The sequence below is a fragment of the Trametes versicolor genome (genome assembly GCF_000271585.1).
Source record: "Trametes versicolor FP-101664 SS1 unplaced genomic scaffold TRAVEscaffold_7, whole genome shotgun sequence".
NCBI classification, from domain to species: Eukaryota; Fungi; Basidiomycota; class Agaricomycetes; order Polyporales; family Polyporaceae; genus Trametes; species Trametes versicolor.
The window spans coordinates 2,449,450-2,466,528 of record NW_007360327.1 but is presented as its reverse complement, the minus strand read 5'-3'; the positions used below and the strand labels follow the sequence as shown (position 1 = coordinate 2,466,528).

At 58.3% G+C, this 17,079-nt stretch overlaps 4 protein-coding genes across 4 annotated transcripts; 2 read left to right on the top strand and 2 right to left on the bottom strand.

Moving 5' to 3' along the window:
• Positions 1-707: 707 nt before the first annotated feature.
• On the bottom strand, positions 708-3,285 carry TRAVEDRAFT_125714 (MFS multidrug transporter; the record flags this gene model as incomplete). The annotated part of the gene is made up of 9 exons (XM_008041738.1): positions 708-1,139; positions 1,194-1,289; positions 1,344-1,612; positions 1,674-1,720; positions 1,781-1,990; positions 2,064-2,172; positions 2,229-2,271; positions 2,722-2,864; positions 2,919-3,285. The coding sequence occupies 9 exons, from the start codon at positions 3,283-3,285 to the stop codon at positions 708-710; spliced, it is 1,716 nt and encodes a 571-aa protein (XP_008039929.1).
• A 3,197-nt stretch (positions 3,286-6,482) lies between these two features.
• Positions 6,483-9,359, top strand: TRAVEDRAFT_29827 (uncharacterized protein). Its single transcript, XM_008040988.1, has 22 exons — positions 6,483-6,815; positions 6,906-6,984; positions 7,051-7,064; positions 7,128-7,169; positions 7,228-7,284; positions 7,340-7,349; positions 7,402-7,419; positions 7,470-7,495; positions 7,548-7,573; positions 7,643-7,677; positions 7,734-7,758; positions 7,827-7,838; positions 7,907-7,922; positions 7,976-8,015; positions 8,075-8,175; positions 8,249-8,295; positions 8,359-8,371; positions 8,445-8,472; positions 8,548-8,605; positions 8,657-8,681; positions 8,734-8,887; positions 8,963-9,359. Exons 1-22 carry the CDS (start codon positions 6,640-6,642, stop codon positions 9,116-9,118), a joined length of 1,158 nt encoding a protein of 385 aa, XP_008039179.1. The 5' UTR covers positions 6,483-6,639; the 3' UTR covers positions 9,119-9,359.
• A 580-nt stretch (positions 9,360-9,939) lies between these two features.
• TRAVEDRAFT_59416 (alpha/beta-hydrolase) lies at positions 9,940-11,671 on the top strand. The gene is made up of 7 exons (XM_008041737.1): positions 9,940-10,208; positions 10,282-10,443; positions 10,505-10,607; positions 10,664-10,913; positions 10,975-11,171; positions 11,243-11,321; positions 11,391-11,671. The coding sequence occupies exons 1-7, from the start codon at positions 10,064-10,066 to the stop codon at positions 11,478-11,480; spliced, it is 1,026 nt and encodes a 341-aa protein (XP_008039928.1). The 5' UTR covers positions 9,940-10,063; the 3' UTR covers positions 11,481-11,671.
• A 270-nt stretch (positions 11,672-11,941) lies between these two features.
• TRAVEDRAFT_29826 (cytochrome P450) lies at positions 11,942-14,536 on the bottom strand. Its single transcript, XM_008040987.1, has 13 exons — positions 14,175-14,536; positions 14,096-14,113; positions 14,014-14,033; positions 13,940-13,951; positions 13,816-13,881; positions 13,654-13,759; positions 13,458-13,600; positions 13,188-13,404; positions 13,128-13,137; positions 12,781-13,071; positions 12,640-12,726; positions 12,462-12,581; positions 11,942-12,393 (listed from the first exon to the last, which is right to left on the bottom strand). The coding sequence occupies exons 1-13, from the start codon at positions 14,521-14,523 to the stop codon at positions 12,225-12,227; spliced, it is 1,608 nt and encodes a 535-aa protein (XP_008039178.1). The 5' UTR covers positions 14,524-14,536; the 3' UTR covers positions 11,942-12,224.
• Positions 14,537-17,079: the final 2,543 nt, after the last annotated feature.

Below are 17,079 nucleotides of genomic sequence, written 5' to 3'. Positions count from 1 at the left end.
GTAGCGCGTTATCTCCCAGAGATAACGCGCACCTCCTACCATATCTGGAGGGAGCAATCGCACCGGCGCTTAGATGCTACTTTTCGGTCATGTCGGAGATACGCTGTTCCTCTACGCTTCGACGGTATTTTACCATGAAATTCTAGCCACTGATATGATTTCAGGACATCTTGTGCTCTTTCAGAGTTAATTAGCAATTTTAAATACATTTTGGGTCGATTTTGTGTGCTATGGCCCCAAACTACACAACAGAGGGGAGATGTGATCAAGAACGGCTGATTTGCCAATAGGACGCGTCCAAAAATTCCCCGAAATCGTGGGGGACATCGAAGACCTCACATGATCACCTATAACACTTTTTTAGGAAGGAAACTGCCATACAGAGCTGTGATAACCCGTAAAAGTGCGAAGCAGGGAGTCCAGTTCGTAGGCTCGATCTAAGCGCCAGTACGATTGCTCCCTCCAGATATGGTAGGAGGTGCGCGTTATCTCTGGGAGATAACGCGCTACGGCGCCTCCCAGCTACGCGCGCCTCCCAGCTCCGTCAACTTTGAGCGGCCCTAATGCCAGACAGTATGTAGCGTTCAGTCCATGCACACGCGAGATGAGGGAACGATGGCAACAGCAAAAAACACAGGCCCTTAACAGGCCCGGCAGACAAATACTATGCAAGGACCAATATGCAAATGGTAGTACCGCAGCGCCGCTCACGCCGCCAATGACGCTGGCGTGTTCACCGCCTGCATCTCCACCGCATCCGCGTCCTTCTTGTCCTCCTCGTCCCCCGTGGTCACGACACTCGCGCGCGCCTCCTCCAGGCGCACCGGCTCCGCATCCGGCGCCGCCTGCTGCAGCCCGAACTTCTCGTCCGTGTACGTCTGCATCGGCACCTCGCGCAGCAGGAACGACGCGAGGAAGCCCGCGCCCGACAGGCCCGCGAGCACCTTCCAGATCGTCGCCATGCTCTGCGCGAACGCCGCGCGCACCTCGCTCCGCAGCGGCTCCTCGAGCGATGGAATTTGCGGGATCACGGCGTACGCGATCTCGACGCCGGACGGGAAGTCCTGCACGAACGCGGCGGGGAGGTTGCGCTTCAGCTCGTTTTGGAGGATTGTGGCGGAGATCGTGACGCCCCATGTCTGAATGCGAGGGTGAGTATTTCGAACGCGATAACGGCACATGGTAGTGCATACCTGAGCAAAGGTGCGGATGAAGTTGTAGAACGCGAGCGCTGGCGCAGCGCGAGTCACCGGCAGGGGCGCGAGGATAGGGAAGATCGTGCTAGCCCACTGCACACATTGTTAGCCAACCGCGATCTCAGGATGTCCCCAAAAGAGGCTTACGATCGTGCCAGACCCTGCCGCCTGGAGCGCCTGATAGCCTGCCCACTCGCCCGCGCTCGAGTCTGCGGTGAGTGTCGTGAGCAGGCCGAACCCGACGATGGCGAGCGTCCAGCCAACCCAGTTCGCGGGCCGGTACTTGTTCGTCTTCTTGATCATGATCCCGCTGAACAGCGAGAAGCTCGAGGAGACGATCGCCGTTGGCAGGATCTTGACACTTGACCCGATCGGGCTCGAGAGCAGGCATGCCTGGAAGTATACCGGGAAGTAGTCTGCGCACATACGAGGTCAGCTGTAAGCTGAGGGCGGTATAGCGGCGGGGCGAGAACGTACAGATAGCGGCAACGCTGACGATGCCGTGGAAGAAAGTTTCAATATATCTATAACGCGCATCGCGAGTCAGCTGTTTCCGATAGCGTCTCCAAGGTCATTGCACTAACCCGCCGAGGCTCGTCCGGTTCTTGATGACATCGAGCGGAAGCGTCGGCTCGCGCGGGACGAACGTCTCGTACAGGAAAAACGAGACGATGAGCGCGCCCCCAAGAATGAGCGGCGTCAGGACGTGCACGCTGATCCACGGGTATGTGATGCCGCCCCACGTCAGCGCAATGAGCGCGAGTGTGGTCCCGGCGACAATAATAGCGTTTCCACTGCGCAGAGCCGTTATTGAGTCAGCGGTGAACTTTGACTGCGAAGTGCAGATAGCGCGGGGGAAACACTCACACCCAGTCCACGCGGGCGAGCTTCGACCTGAGCGACCCTTCAGGCGTGCGCACCCGGAGGAAGATAGCAACTAAGATGAATGCAATGCCTGCAAGGGGCAGATTGATGTCTATGGTTGAAGTGAGCTCATGAGGGTCGCTGGAGAAAAGAAGTTGAGCGGCGTACAGAAGAGCCATCGCCATGATGCTTTCTGGGCCAATGAACCTCCCTGTGAACTTGATGTCAGCGCATTTGGTATAGTGGATTCGGCGAAACAGAGAGCGGCGGAGGGAGCAGCGGGCGCGGAGCCAGTCAGAGTTCATGTTCCACGAGGTTACCTATTGCAATTAGCAGCAGGTGGGATAGAGCGCAGCTGCGCGTCATGAGGGGTTGCCACACATCACAGCGGACTGTCCGCCCATCGTGAGGGGTGAATTCTAAAAACCACCGGCAGGGCACGCATCACATCTTGTTGCAAGGTAAAGACGAGGTTGAGAGCGCCAGAGCCAAGACCACACCCACAAGCGAGAGCTAGAATTAGACTCGAAGAGATCCGCGCCGGAGGGATAGTCGTTGTGTGGCTTCGGAGGATTGAAGCAATCCATCATCTTCCGCGGACTCAAGCACCGCATACTATGCCTCCTCTCGCTTCAACCTGATCGGAGGAAGCGGTACTCACAACGATGGGACCAATGGCTGCCGCGAAGGCCCAAGCCAGCACAACGATGCCCTGATACGCCCCTCGCTCTACGAGCGGGACGAGGTCGGACACGATGATAGAAGACATGTTGATAATTCCGCCGCCGCCGACACCCTGGATGGCTGAAAGACGCCCTGTTAAGTAACCATGGCTTGATCGGTAAAAGGCTAACTCACTTCGCGCCGCGATGAGCATGTTCATGTTCTGCGCCGACCCGCAGAGCGCACTGCCAACGAAGAAGAACGCGACCGAGATCATCATGACTGGCCTGCGCCCAAACACGTCCGCCAACCGCCCACAGAAGGGCAACATTGCCGTGCTTGCGAGCCCGTACGCCGCACCCACCCAGACGAAGTCGTTGTCGCCGCCGAGGTCATGAGTGATCGTAGGCAGCGTCGTGGAGACAGCAGTGACATCGAGCGCACTGAGGATGTTGCAGACGACAATAGCCAGGAAAGAGAGCCAGAATGCAGAACCTTTCGGTATTGAGGTCGGTTTAGGCGGTGTCGGGGTCGAGGAGGTCGTGGAAGGAGAGTCGGGCATAGCGATGTGAGCCTCAGAGGCGGGGGATGACGGAGACCGCGCCATTGAGGCCACGGGGAGAAAGGTCAAGGGAGAGCAGGGCGGCGGAAAGACAAAGTTGCGAATGTGCGCCTCTGCATGCTACGGGAGAATATAGTGCGGGATCCGGCCAGTGCGCGCACATGCAAGCCGCCCATCTGCTTCTCCTGATGTCCCGACTAAACTCTATCCACCCTCCGGAACAGGGCCTCAATTGCGAAGGCAACCGACATGTTGCGGGCGCATCTGTGCCCTCTAGAAGTGAGCGCGAGCCTCCAGTAGAGAACGGTGCCTCGCGGGAACCGTGCGTGAATTTGGAGCTTGCGCAGTACTTGGGCCGGCGTCTTGTCAATGTCGTTGCGGCATCCTGCGAGAGACTCCCCGGCATGGCCATTGCATCCGACGTCCGTAACCCAGGATCATGCCGAGGCACGTCGGAGATTTTGGTTCTTCCCAGCCTCAGCTGATGATGTTGCAAACGCCCGAATCACAGCCAAGTCGGTCTGTTCGGCCTGCCCTGCCTGGGCATCGGCCTCGGACCAGGACGCCATTGGATGTCACTGAGTGCGCCCTAAAGACCAAAGTCATCTCGTGTTTTCGAATTCGGGTAGAACAAGAGGAATGTTGTGCCGTGAGCACTGGCAGACAACGAGGACAGCGAGGACTCGGACAGCGCCAGTGGCGGCGAAAAGCAGGTGGCAAAGTGCATTGCGTGGGAGCGCGATCAGAACAAGCTTCTCCGAGACAGGATCTCCGATCAAATGCAATCGAGATTTGCGTCCGCGCATCGCCCGATATGGAAAGATCGGACTGTTTGGCGCCAAGCGGCTTCTTGCTCGACGACAACGACAACAACGACGACAACGACCACGACGACCACTCGGACGGCCGTGTGCTGGCCAGCCCTGGCGTTCAACTTCCTCGACTGTCTCTCACGCCGACGTTCTCAAAGCCAACGAACACCCTATTCTCTGCCACACTCGCGGCTTCGCGTAAGATGGAGGACCGACTCAATCCCTCATGACTCTCTTGACTGGTCTTCTACTCTTCGACGATCGCAGCTACACCGTCTCTCTCTTTGCCTAAACCTGATGGGGCGCATGCAAGGACAGTGAAGAACGAACAGCCAATCCAATCATTAGCCCTCATCGATGCAATCCCCGCTGTGCCGATGATGACTTGCTGCGATCTGAGACCCGACCGCACTTCGGCACATGTTCGCGGTGCGCGGCCAATGAATTCCAATCATTCAAACTTATTCCACGCTGACTTCAGATGCCGAGCCTGGGCTCTCGTGCCTCAGCTGCTGTGCTGGGCAAAATGAAGAGTGCGCACTGGCTTGATGCTCGCGCGCGGGCTATGTCGCGCACAGAGAAGGTGAGTGCGCACGCCATCTCAAGCTATCGAACGCTGTCGATGTCCGGTGTTAGTGGGGGCATGGACGTAGCGTCGTTAATCTCCGCATACGGACCAGCGCATTCACATCGCCTTGCAAAGACCCTCGCTGCGCTGGAAGAGAAGCTGTCAAATACGAATCCGCCAGAAGCTACCTCATCACCCACCTCCATAAGCTCCGGTCAAAAATCCATCTTCCCTCCACCCTGTCGTATCAACCTGGCACGCAGGCAGTACAGCGCTCTGCTGCGTATAAACCCCTCGAGATTTTCCTCATCACGGGACATAATGTCCGAGGCGCAGACCACAACAGACGCACTCCTGCACCGCCGATTGCGATACGGAACGCCGCCGCGCATCCCCGCATCGTTGCGAAGAAACTCCGATCCCACGTCAGTTTGGGAAAGGTCTCCGTACGGTATTGCGAAATGCAGCGTTCGGCGGCGGCCCCTTCTCACGCGAACGGGACGGACCACGCGTTCTCGGGCTGTCGGTGGCGTCCCTGTCATCTCCAAGGTGTGTCAGTCTCCGCCGGAGAGCGCTATCGCCGCACATGTAGTTCACCGTCCAGCCCGGCGCGATTTCTGCTTCACGACGTCCCTGAGAACGTCATTTGTCCTCCGTATTTTGACACGCTTCCGGCCGCTGCGAGCAGTGCGCGCGGAGGATAGCGGATCCGTTGGGAGGCAAACCATGGGTCGCGACAACGTTGCTCAATACGTACGTGTGTAAAGCTCTGCGCCCGTAGCGTAAGGATACGTCACAAACTGAACGACGTGCCCGCGTAGGTCGAGGCGCAGCATCGTATGTTTCGGCAAAAGGAATGGGGAGAGGTTCCCATTGGGCGGTGAGCCCATCCGAGCGCCTCAAAGCTGATGTGGCGTTACTGCAGAGCAACGTGTTCAGGGCAAGCGGGCGCACGTCTCTGACGTCGCAAACATGTCGGGTGGTGACAACGCGCCCGCGTATTTGCAAGCAGCTGGACAGACGGCGCGCACCGTTTGGTGCAACGCATATGCTGCGCATTCCGTTTAACGGTCCTCTGCAGTAAACCAACCGGCTGTCGGCCTGCTATATCACACACCACGCCGGCCGGGCTACTACAGCGCGACAAACTTATCGGCGGGAGGTATTATTGTCTGTGGGGCGATGGGCCGGAGGCAAAGTGGGGTTTACCCGCCGTTAACCATCGCGGATGCACAGGGTTATCGTGCGCTCACACGGCACTGATTCCATCATGATCAGATGCAGGGACCGACGCGCGTCGAAGATCTACCGTGCCCCGATTGTGGTTTCGAGCAATATGCCCGTACGTGAATCTCGTCCGTCGCGACCGGGGGCGTCTTGCATCCTGAGACGTGCAAAACGCCACTGCAACCACTTGCAAACACTATAACGCTGTACGTGCGTATCATCGGCCTCAGCTGCGTCGGTGAGCTTCCTGTCGGTGCCGTGTATCTGCGTAACGGGCGGCGATTTGTATGACATACCGTTCGAAGAGCTGCCCTCCCACCCCGTGGCCGAGCCGGAGGGCCGAGCGCCAAGCGGACATGAATCCGGCAGTGATGGCAGTAGGCAATGCAGCAGCGCCCTCCACCAGGGACCCGGATCCGTACCTTCTGCGATTCCGAGACGCCTGCCCTGGGGCCCTGGCGCTCAATTGGGAGCACGGGAGAGTTGCGTGGGGGCATGGACGTGATGGTGATGAACCTTGTCTCGCCCTCCCCGCCCGGGCTTTAAGATACGCGACGCCCACAGCGTCCGCCCGCTTGCTCCCTCCGCCCGGGCGACTGCTGCTTTCCTGCTTCTTGGATCTCGCTCGTCACCCCTCCCCGCGCCGCCGCCGCCTGCTTTTCTTCTTCTCCGCGCCGCGACGCCCACGCCCCCTGCTCGCCGCTCTTTGCACGCTCCCGTATACGACCACCTGCTTCCTAATACGCCATGGCGGCAAACGCGTCTTCGAGTGCTATCCCTACGGCGGCGCTGCCGTTTAACATGTCTGATCCCGAAGCGGTACTGGAGGCGTACACGCTCCTCGCCGCCGCAGTGCGCTCGCAGCTGCCCCCGCTCCAAGACACATTCGGCGCGTACCTGATCTGCACCTGCATAGGATGCATGTAAGTGGTCCTCGAACCCCGCGCGCAGCTTCGCGCGGGGTATGTCGGCCAAGGCAGAGTGTGCTGACTCCTCGCGCGGTGTATTTGCAGGCTGTTTGGCTTGACCACGCACCAGACGTACCGGTATTACAGGCTGTACCCAACAGATGCTGTGAGCTTGAAGACCTTGGTGAGTGCGGCGCTAAAGAGGCCTTCGCCGATCGGACGGACTCGCTGACCGGTATGTGTATTTTAGGTTGCGAGTCTATTGTGAGCATGCGTTATGCGTGTCTGCTCATGCGCGGCGTTGCATTCTGACCGTCAACGCTTTAGAGCGCTCGACATCCTACACACGATTACGTCTATACACGTCTGGTGAGCTCCCTTGCGGTAGCCGCGCTCGACCCTCGATTGCTAACCGAAACACCCCCAGCTATCACTATCTGGTGACCAACTACTTCAACCCGCTAAGCATGGGTACCGGTGTCTGGTGAGCCCCCATCGTGCGGATGCACCCGAAATCAATGCTGATGAGTTTCTCGCAGGTCAATACGAGTACGTTGTCTGGTTGCTCAAGAGTGATGTTTAATGACGATGAGCATTGCAGCTGGGTATCATGGAAACTGTAAGCCGTTCCCGCCGTTTGGTTGATTTCCTGTCTGACACCATCCTCAGGGCATGGTCATTCTCGTCGCACATTGGCAAGTCACCCCACTCTGGGCTTTCATGGCCGGATAATTAACCCTCGCACAGTTTCTACGCACGTCGACTATTTTTGCGTGAGTTTATAGTCGCAACTTTCGCTCTCCACGTTCTGTGTAACCTTAACGCCGCCTCCGCAACCCCAGTCGGCAATGGGCATCTGTTCCCAGTATCTGTCATTGTGCGTCTGCGCCGTCCACAGAAGCCTACTTGCACCGCTGACGTCGATCCTGATAGGGATTGCTTTTACTTGCCGAAGTCGGTGAGTACGCGCGCGTCGGGGATCCACGCTCGGTGACATCCGCTGATGGCGTATTCCACGAACCACAGGCTTCTCTTTAGGTACGCAACCTTAATTGTCCATTCCACTGCCAAAAACGACGCTGACGAGGATTCGCTTCCGTGTGCAGCCGCAACCATCGAGTCGTACGTCTGCTTCCCTGCTTCGAGCCAGGGACGCGCGCTTACTGTATATCCAGCTTCGTCCAGGTGTCATTCGATAAGTTCTTCAAGTACCAGGTACGGCACCACTTACGGGTCTCAAGCGCATGCCAATGAAATAACACTCTTGCAAACAGTGGCTTATCTGGGTAGTACTCGCTGTGGCGCTTCTCGTCGACCTCGTCGCGACCAGCATCCTCACGTTCTACCTACGAAGAAGTCGCACTGGCTTCAAGAGGTCCGTATCACTCTATTTTTGCCGCTTGCGTACACGCGTCGTATTCTTGGCTCACGCTGCGAACACCGCGCAGGACTGACTCGATGGTCGATGTGCTGATGGTGTACGGTATCAACACTGGTATGTGATACATTGATATCACCCACTAGGCGGCCACACTAATCCGCTATCCCTCCACCTCAGGGCTATCAACGAGGTACTATAACAAACTTGTCACTAGCTCGGGCATGACGGCGATACTGACTGGGTCTACTCTATCCCCGTCGTAGTGTGCTCACCCTCGCAGCTCTGATCTGCGTGAGTGGTGGCGTTTTCTGAGCATTCCATCAGTGGGCGCGGCCTGCCGGCCCGAGACTAACTCGTCCTCCGCAGTCCATCGCCGCCTCGCACACCCTCATCTGGGCCGCGATCACGGTACCAGCGACTAAGAGTGCGTGCATACATGTTTCGTCGAGATCCGTACACTGACGGAGTGTTACAGTGTACGCCAACTCCCTGCTCGCCGTGTAAGGTTCCGTGCTCTTCTCCCCGGAACTCCATGACTAACCCCGCGTGTAGCCTGAACTCTCGACGCTCCCTCATCGACAAGGGCCTGGAGGGCTTCGAGACGGGCTCGTTCGGCCTGAAGGTCATCGACCCGCGCGCAATCGACCGTGCATCGCACGCGCTCGAGTTTGGACCCGCGTCGCCGCGCCTCAACGGGCGGCAGAAGGTGCGTGCCCCGGACAGCCGCAGCGCTACGCCGCGCGCCTCATCTTCCCGCTCCCGTGGCACCATCCTGCCATAGGTAAACCCGACGCAGACGCTGCAGACCGTCATCGACGTCAAGGTCACGCGCGAGACGTACCTGGACGGCCCAGGGGAGGCGGAGGCCGCGCGCGCGGATTCTGCGCTCGAGTACGGCTCGGAACGCGGGATGCGGCACCATGGCTGGGACGAGTAGTTGCTGCTTTTCCGTCTGCCACTCGTACCGCGTCCCTGTAGTCTGAGCCCGCCACCGCCCTTCCTCCATCCGCTGACGCCTGTCCCGGGTTTGGTCCTCCCTCACCCCTCCCATTCCTCCCATTCCTCTTCTTCCCACCACCGACTCTCCACCCCGGGTTTCCCCCGCCGACGCGGGTCGTGGCTGCGTATTACTACATGTTCTACTGGTGTTTGTGTTGGCGTATTATTATGTAACTTCCTCGCTCGTTCAGATGTACCACTGTATCAGCTGTAGCTCTTTTAGCAGACAGATTGGACTCCCTGGCTTGTTGCCGCGACAAGGTAGGTGGATCCGAGTTCGGTCTGGGGTCCCGCCTGCACTAGCTTTATTTCTCTCGGGGTTGCACTTTCCCAAACTTGCTCTACTAGAGCACGATTGCCATTGCAGGGTAATGTATGATCTTGCATGATCCTAGTGACCATAGCACGAGCTCGCCGAGTTGGCTCACTGCATTTTCTTGGATGTGCGAACACCGCCACCGCCACCAATCATCGAGGGGTCGATCGCGATTCGCGAGCAGTCAACCTAAGAGGAGACACACTGTACATATGTATATACAACGGACTCAGCGAAGGACGAATCGTCCTCCATCCTTCTCGATGTGCATACCAAACGCCCTGCACATTGCTCCGATGCGCGCGCGGAGGTTTGATAAGCCTTCACAATAGCCATAGACGCTGCCACTTTAGCTATTCTGGAACCAGAGCGCTGAGCGCAGTCTGATTGGGACCTGGCCCATCTTCCCACTCTGCCAGTATCACGCCAGCGGGATCCGGCCCACTCTCCTCACCCGGTCCCCCGTCGTAACACAAGACAGCGTACAGGCCGCCCAAGTCCGACTTCTCGACATCACAGTACACTTGCCTCTACGTCACAACGAACAGTAGCAGCTGCAAGACCGTCATGGCGTACCGCACGACAACCGTCAGCCCCCTGCTCCCCTCGCGCCGTGTGCAGGGCGGGCTCCGCTTCGTGGCCAAGTGCTACAGCCCCGAGAAAGGCAACCCGGACGGAGTAACCGCCCTCTTCTTCCACTGCGCCGGCTCCCGTGAGTCTATCCTCTGCACCGCATGTTGTCGTTTGTGGGTGCACGCTCATCGTGAATCGCGCCCGCACCGCAGACAAGGAAGCGTGGGAGCCGACGATCCAGTATCTGTTCTTGCAGAAGGATCCTGGCACGGGAAAACCCCTGCTCCGCGAGGCGTGGGCGTTTGATATGCAGAGCCACGGTGAGGCGTCGTCGCTGAACGCAGCCCAGCTCAAGAAGCTGTCAGTTGGTCTCCGTGAGTGCCCTCGGCCCGCGCTCAGCGTACATGAGGCTGTATTGACGTCATTGTCTTGCAGCCGTGGATGAGTATGCCGATGGCCTGAAGGCTTTCGCTATCACAGGCGCTCTGGCAGGTCATAGACTCGTCGGAGTTGGCCATTCTCTTGGGACATCTGCAGTGTAGGCCCCTATGTCCAGCGCTCAGGGTCCAGCGCTGATGGCGCTCGGTTTGGCAGGATCCTCTCGACCATGGCGGATGAGGTGCCGAGTGTGCGCTACGAGGCGATCATCCTCATCGAGCCTGCGTTGATCACGAGGGAGGTGTATAACGCGAACCTGGAAGAACGCGAGGGCGCGCTGAAGGCGATGAACAAGGCTATCTCGAAGCGGCGCGATACCTGGAACACCAAAGAGGAAGCGCGGGCGTACTTCGAGGAGCGCTTCCCTTGGATGATGTGGGACCTGCGCGTGCGGGACCTCTTCGTGGTGCGCAAGCACTGCTCGATACATGTAGCGACGTCACATCTGACATTCCTCTTATCTCCAGCGCTATGGTCTGCGGCAGGTGTCCATCCCCGACGCCAGCGGGAAGCCTGTCGCAAAGGTCACGCTCGCGTGCAGCTCGGACCATGAGCGCTGTGCATACTCCCAGGACGAGGTGTACTACACTGTCGTCGACCGCATCCAGTCGCTCGACCCTGCCGTCCCCATCCACTACATCCTCGGCGAACGGGCCGACCTCATGTGCGTGCCTTCCCCGCACTGCCCCCGCTGCCCATGCTAACCACAGCGCCCGCGACGCCACGCCGCCCCAGCCCGGAGTACATCCCGCAGTCCGTGATGGGCGTGCGCACGCCAGCTTCCGTGCAGAAGGTCCCGGATGCCGGTCATTTTGTGTGTTTCCCCTTCCTTTGTTCTTTTTCTGAGGTGCGGTGCTGACTCGTGGGCGGCGTGGCGTGACAGGTGCTGCAGGAGAACCCCGAGGGGCTCGGACAAGCGATTGCGCAGGTTATCACTGGCTTGCCGGCGGTCCCCGTACGTGCACACTTGTAGGATCGGCCCGATCGAACGTAGTATGAGTGCCTGTGGGTCCCCGTCGCAGCTGTGCTTGATCGCCGGCGTCTACCTCAGGTAGGGTTCGTAGACGTGTATTATCTGTCGGCCAGGGGAATGAGTAGGATTATTTATGTCTGGATGTACAGTGTACAGGGTATGGTGATCATAAAGCGGTAGCGCCGTTAAAGCTCGCTGTAAAAGCTCGACGACGCAGAGGCAACTCCACTGTGCAGCAGCATCTCATGATCAATGCTTTCCTACATTCTGAACAAGTTAGCACTGAACTCAGAGGCACCGGGGACTGCTTTTATACAGTCCCGCCTGACATCGACATTGACGACGCGCAAATGCCACCGATGATGGGGGTGGTCATGCGAGCAGACCGTCGCCGTTTACTCCAGCGACATCGCGTCGCGCGCACAGAGCCAGCCAGGCGGGACGCCGACCAGGGCGGGGGATGATAAACTGTGCACTGCGCTAGCGGTGCTCGTGACAATGTGGATACGCAGACAACTACAAACATGGCTAAGAGTACTGGGCTGATTAGGTTACAAATACTAACGTACTCCGCTCCGCACGCCCTAGTCCGCAAACGACGCGCGCAATCCCACCGTGGTCCTGGTCTAGTAGTATGATACGGTCCGTCCGGAGTCTACTGCCTGGGTGCGCCCTCCGCCCTGGCACCGGCCGCCGAGTGGCTAGGCGCAGGACGGATCCGAGGCACACTCGGAAGAAGGGCGACTAGTCGCGCCTATACGGCCGTATGAGCATAGGCAGTTGTGGCCCCGCCTCGGGATCACTCAAGCGCATCGGACGCATGAGCATCGTTGGTGTCCGCCCGACGTCCTCCGCCGGTAGCCCGAGCTCCAACTCGAAAGCGCGCAGGAGCGTGAACACCGCCACTTTCGTCCTACAAAGTGCAAGCGCGTTAGTCCGGATTGATATGCTGAAAAGGAAGGAAAGAGGGGTGGCACATACTCATTGAGCGAAAAGCGGTAGCCGAGACATGCGTGTTGGCCGCCCATGAAGGTGAGGTTGTTCGCCCAGATGCCTGGGATGCTCGAGACGGCTTCTGGGAGGTTGTCCCAGCGTTCAGGCCTGTGTCGGCGTCGGCGTCAGCTGCTGCGCACGGTCAGTAAGAGGTGGCACGACGCACTTGAACTCGAACGAGTCCTCGCCCCACAGCGACTTGTCCCGGTTGATGGCAAGAATCGAGATCACTATTGGTGTGCCCTTCTCGATCCTGTTTCACTTGGTCAACCGACCCCGCGAAGATGAGGGAAAGAGGACAACGCACCATATCCGGTCCTGCGCCTGGCCGTTGATGTTCACTGGCTCGCTGAGAGGCAATGTTGTGTCCTCCGTCGCTACCCGCAGTGATGACGGGAGAACGGGGAATAGTCGGACGACTTCGCGTAGAACGCAGTCGAGATAGTGGAGTGACGAGAGCTCCTCCATGGTGGGGTGGTCGGTCGGAATAGAGAGGAGCTCGTCTCGGAGCTTCTCCTGGATATTAGGATACAGTGCTACATTGTAAAGGAACCAGGCGAGCGTGATCGCTGTTGTGTCGTGGCCGGCGACGAGGGCGCTGGTCCGAAGCACGTTAGTAGGGGGCATACATGTGGATAACGTCTTAATACATACGTTCTGCATTCTGCGGAGGGCGTCAGCGTGGGTTGCGGAGCATGGTATGCCCAGACGCACCATCAATTATCGTCTCATCGGATAAGCGTTGCCCCTCGGGCAAGCTGGAGCCCATGTTCGCCTCGACGAGGAGCGTGAGGAAGTCGCCTCTCCTGCGGCGGACTTGTTTGCCAATCTTGTTGTCCTCCATCTCGCGCTTCTTCTCGTCGATGCGTATGCTCGCGAATTCGCCCATGACCTTCCGAGCCTTGGCGAAGCGGCGCGACTGTTCCTCAGGCTGCATAAAATCTGTCAGGACCGCTGCACACGGGCAGACGCCGAAGTACGTACGAATATCCGCAAGATGGGAAAGAAGAAGCGAAGCATAGGCCATAGCGACATGCGGGTCACGGATTGTGCAACAAGCCGGAAGGCATCGCAAAGCTCGTTGGACCGTGCTTCTACATTCAGGGTGCCGATGTCGTAGCTGAAGGCTGCAAAAATCAGTCAGGATCGCAGGGGGCCGCAGACTAGCCTAGAGACTTGCCTGCTTCGCAAATGATGTCGAGCGACATCCTATGCAGCCACGAATAAAGGTCTACCTGGGCGACGCTGCCATGGATAGCCACTTCGAGGGACAGGATGTCGCGGAGCTACAACGTCATGTCGATTAGGACTGTGCTGACCCAAGTGATGTATTTATACACACCTGACACGCTTTCTGGAGAAAGAGGTCCGTGAATTCCCGGATTTGCATGGGGCCGAATGCCGGATTCTACGTGGCCGTCGCTCAGTCTCGGAGAGCGAGTGCCCACTACGCTGCTAGTGCTCACCACTACTTTGCGCTGTTGGGAGTGACGCCATCAGTCAGGATACCGTACATAATAGAGCTAAATATAGAACTCACTTGTCTCCGGTGCTGCTCACCTACAGTAATTGTAAGAAAGACAGTTCTACATGACACGGAGTGGCTATGTGCGCGAGCGTACCCTCAGTCAGCAGCGTGCCTCCACAAACATCCGTACTCAGCATTCGCGTTCACTCCGATTACGAGCGGGAGATGCACACCTAGTCCGACCAGCTCGGCAATGTATGTCCGCACTTTGTATGGCTTCTGGAAAACCGCGTCGTGCGTGAGGATGTGCGCGAGCGCCTTGGTGTCCATCGTGAACAGACAGATGTCGGACAGGATCCGGTAGGAGATGGTGCGGCCGTACGAGCGGACCCACTCCTCATGCATCTCCGTCGGGTCGGTCGACCAGAACTGCCAGGCGAAGCCGCCGAACCGACTCGGGCTCTCCGGGCCCGGGAGGTGGCGCAGCGAGTTGCGCTGGAGGGCGCGGCAGACGCGCCAGAGCTTGAAGAGGACCGCAGCCAGCACGGCGCATATCAAAGGCGAGAGGGGAATGAGAGACATCAGAGAAGAGCAAAGAAGAAGGGGATCAGCGCGTCAGGCCCGCCCTTCCCATGCCCGAACCTTATGTACCCAGCGCTCACATCGCAATCAGGGCCCCCTAGCCGCCCGCACAGGCGCCCACGCGCATCGCGCCCCGGCCATCTAGGAACGCTCGCGACTCCCTTTGTGCATCAGGAACGCATGGTCCGCGCCGTCTTGTTTTGACATGGTCTACGCCCCAGACAGAGGCGCGGCAGCAGCACAAGATCTTCGACAATGCCGAGGTTAATTATTGCCGCACATCGGCGGAGTGCCGGTCATCGATCTGCAGCAGACAAAGCCGCTCCTCCAAGCTTGTCTGGTGCGCCCCATGATGTTGGCCGCCATCACTTCGTCGGGAGTGAGACCGTCGGGTAGCGGGCCAGATGCTATCACAAGTTGTAGCAATAGCTATGCATGAGCATTGTGCAGTGTGCGTCGAAACGCGGTTCGGGGCTGCTGAAGCAGCTGCAGCATTTCTGGAGGGAGAATGCGAACGCCGGCGGCAACCAACACATCACTTTGCGAGAAGCGGGTCCTCGGTACCGATGATACTGCGCCGCGCCACCCCCATCACTCCTGAATATCTACCCGCACGGTTCTAGCATGCGGAGAAGGAAGCTAGAACAGCGGGGAACCACTCGCCTTCGGATGATTTTCATGCTCGTTCTGTGCGCGATTCGGGCGTGATGTCGGGCAGTGCTGTGAACAAGGAACACTTTTGGACAGTGAGGACTCGATTCTCGATGAAACCTGAATTAAGATGACTTACATGCGCACACAAGATCGCCCGCAGTGTCGCAAGAGTGTGGGCGTGATGGTGCCTCGCCCCGAAGGGTATCAGGCCAGCTTGGCTCCAGAACGGGCTCCGTCCTCCTCGAGCCTCGCGGGAGACGCGCATCTGAGAGATGTCAACGTGAAGAAGACAGGCGGCCAAGATCGTCTGAGGCTGCCCGCTTTCGCTCGCCAAGGAGCTCGCGCGATGTGTGCGCTCCGATCGTACACTCGCGCCTTTCGCGAGCGTTTCCTCGCGACATCCTGCACGCGAAATCCTTGCTATCGCGAGCCGATAGACACGACTGCCTATAGACAGCTATTCTTCCCACTCGCCGGGCATGCGCCGTGCGTGTGCGTCCGGTTATGCAGGTGCGAAGACGGCAGTTGCACTCGCCCGACGTGCTATATTGAATGTCGCCGATGACATCAGTGAGTTCATTGATTATCACGACACATATAGGCGAGTTAAAGTTCCAGATCGCCAACAATTGATGGGTGCCGTACACCGCCATTGCTTGACAGACAATGCCACAGGCACCAAATGCAAGCGTTGCTCGCGCGTCTCAGCCCCCTTGATGGTGTTAGCGCCGCAGACTAAGTACACTAGATAATAACGGTGGCACTCACTCTCACGAAAGTCCGAACAAGGCTGTCTGCGTCGGGGACTTCGCTTGTCTGCAAAGGGCGTCGGAGGGGCCACAAAATCGGACGGCAGCTTTGCACGTAACACGCCGCAGCGTCGGTGAGCGTGGATCTCATGCCATGCCTGTGTCACTCACCAATTGTCTAATCCTGACAGACTCCACCCATTTTCGCGGTCGGAGCTGCCGTCTCTGTGCGAAAGCACGTCGCGGCCGCCTAGGCTTGCGAGGCCACCTGTCGCGATAATGCCTTGAGATACGCGACGCCCGACGCGCAGTTGGGAGGCACCAGGACGCAAGACGTGGAGGGACATTAGGACACCGAGCCATCACAGATCAGGAACGCGTCCACCGGGGAAGGCAGCATGCAGACAAGCCTTCGCGCCCGTGCACGCCTGGAGGGAGCCACTATAGAGACCCAGATTGCATTCCAGGTCGTCAAAGTGCAGAGAGTTACGCGAAGAGCAGACGCCAGGGACAGTCGCGAGATTCAGTGAGAACAACGGGGATGATCTTCGAGCGTAAGCTTCAAGCTCAAGGCTTGCCGGTCCGTAATGACCCACCCTACAGCTCCGTTAGTCTGAAACTTCAACGTCTGGCCAAGCAGCTCAAATATGACACGCACCTGGGAAATGAAGATCTCCACCTTTCCTCGGCATACATGACAGCGCGTCTAGGTCCAGAGTAGAGGGCTAACGCGCGTCGCGCGCCACGACCGGGCGTGTCGGTGAGTACTCCTGTTGGCGTGTAGACCAAAACAATGCCACCGATAATTCCAGAAAGGCATGGACGCGAGCGGAGTCGTAGGCAGATATTTCGCCTGAGGATATATGCGAGCAGACCAGCGAGACAACCCAAGGACGAAGAGGGACAAGTCGAGGACGGAAGATGCCCCAAAACGCTCCCGACGCGGTTTTGGCGTTACGTGACGTTACAGTCACCTAGGATCACGGCAGAGTCACGGCTTCGTACGAAACTTCCGCCTCTTTCCTTCTTTCGGTATGTTTACGGTCCATAGACGCCCGCGCTACAGTCCAAGCGCCGAATATAGTAATTTGTCACATGTTCTATTTGCGGACCTCGGACACCGCCGCGCGGCGCTGTGCTCGCCATCACTCAT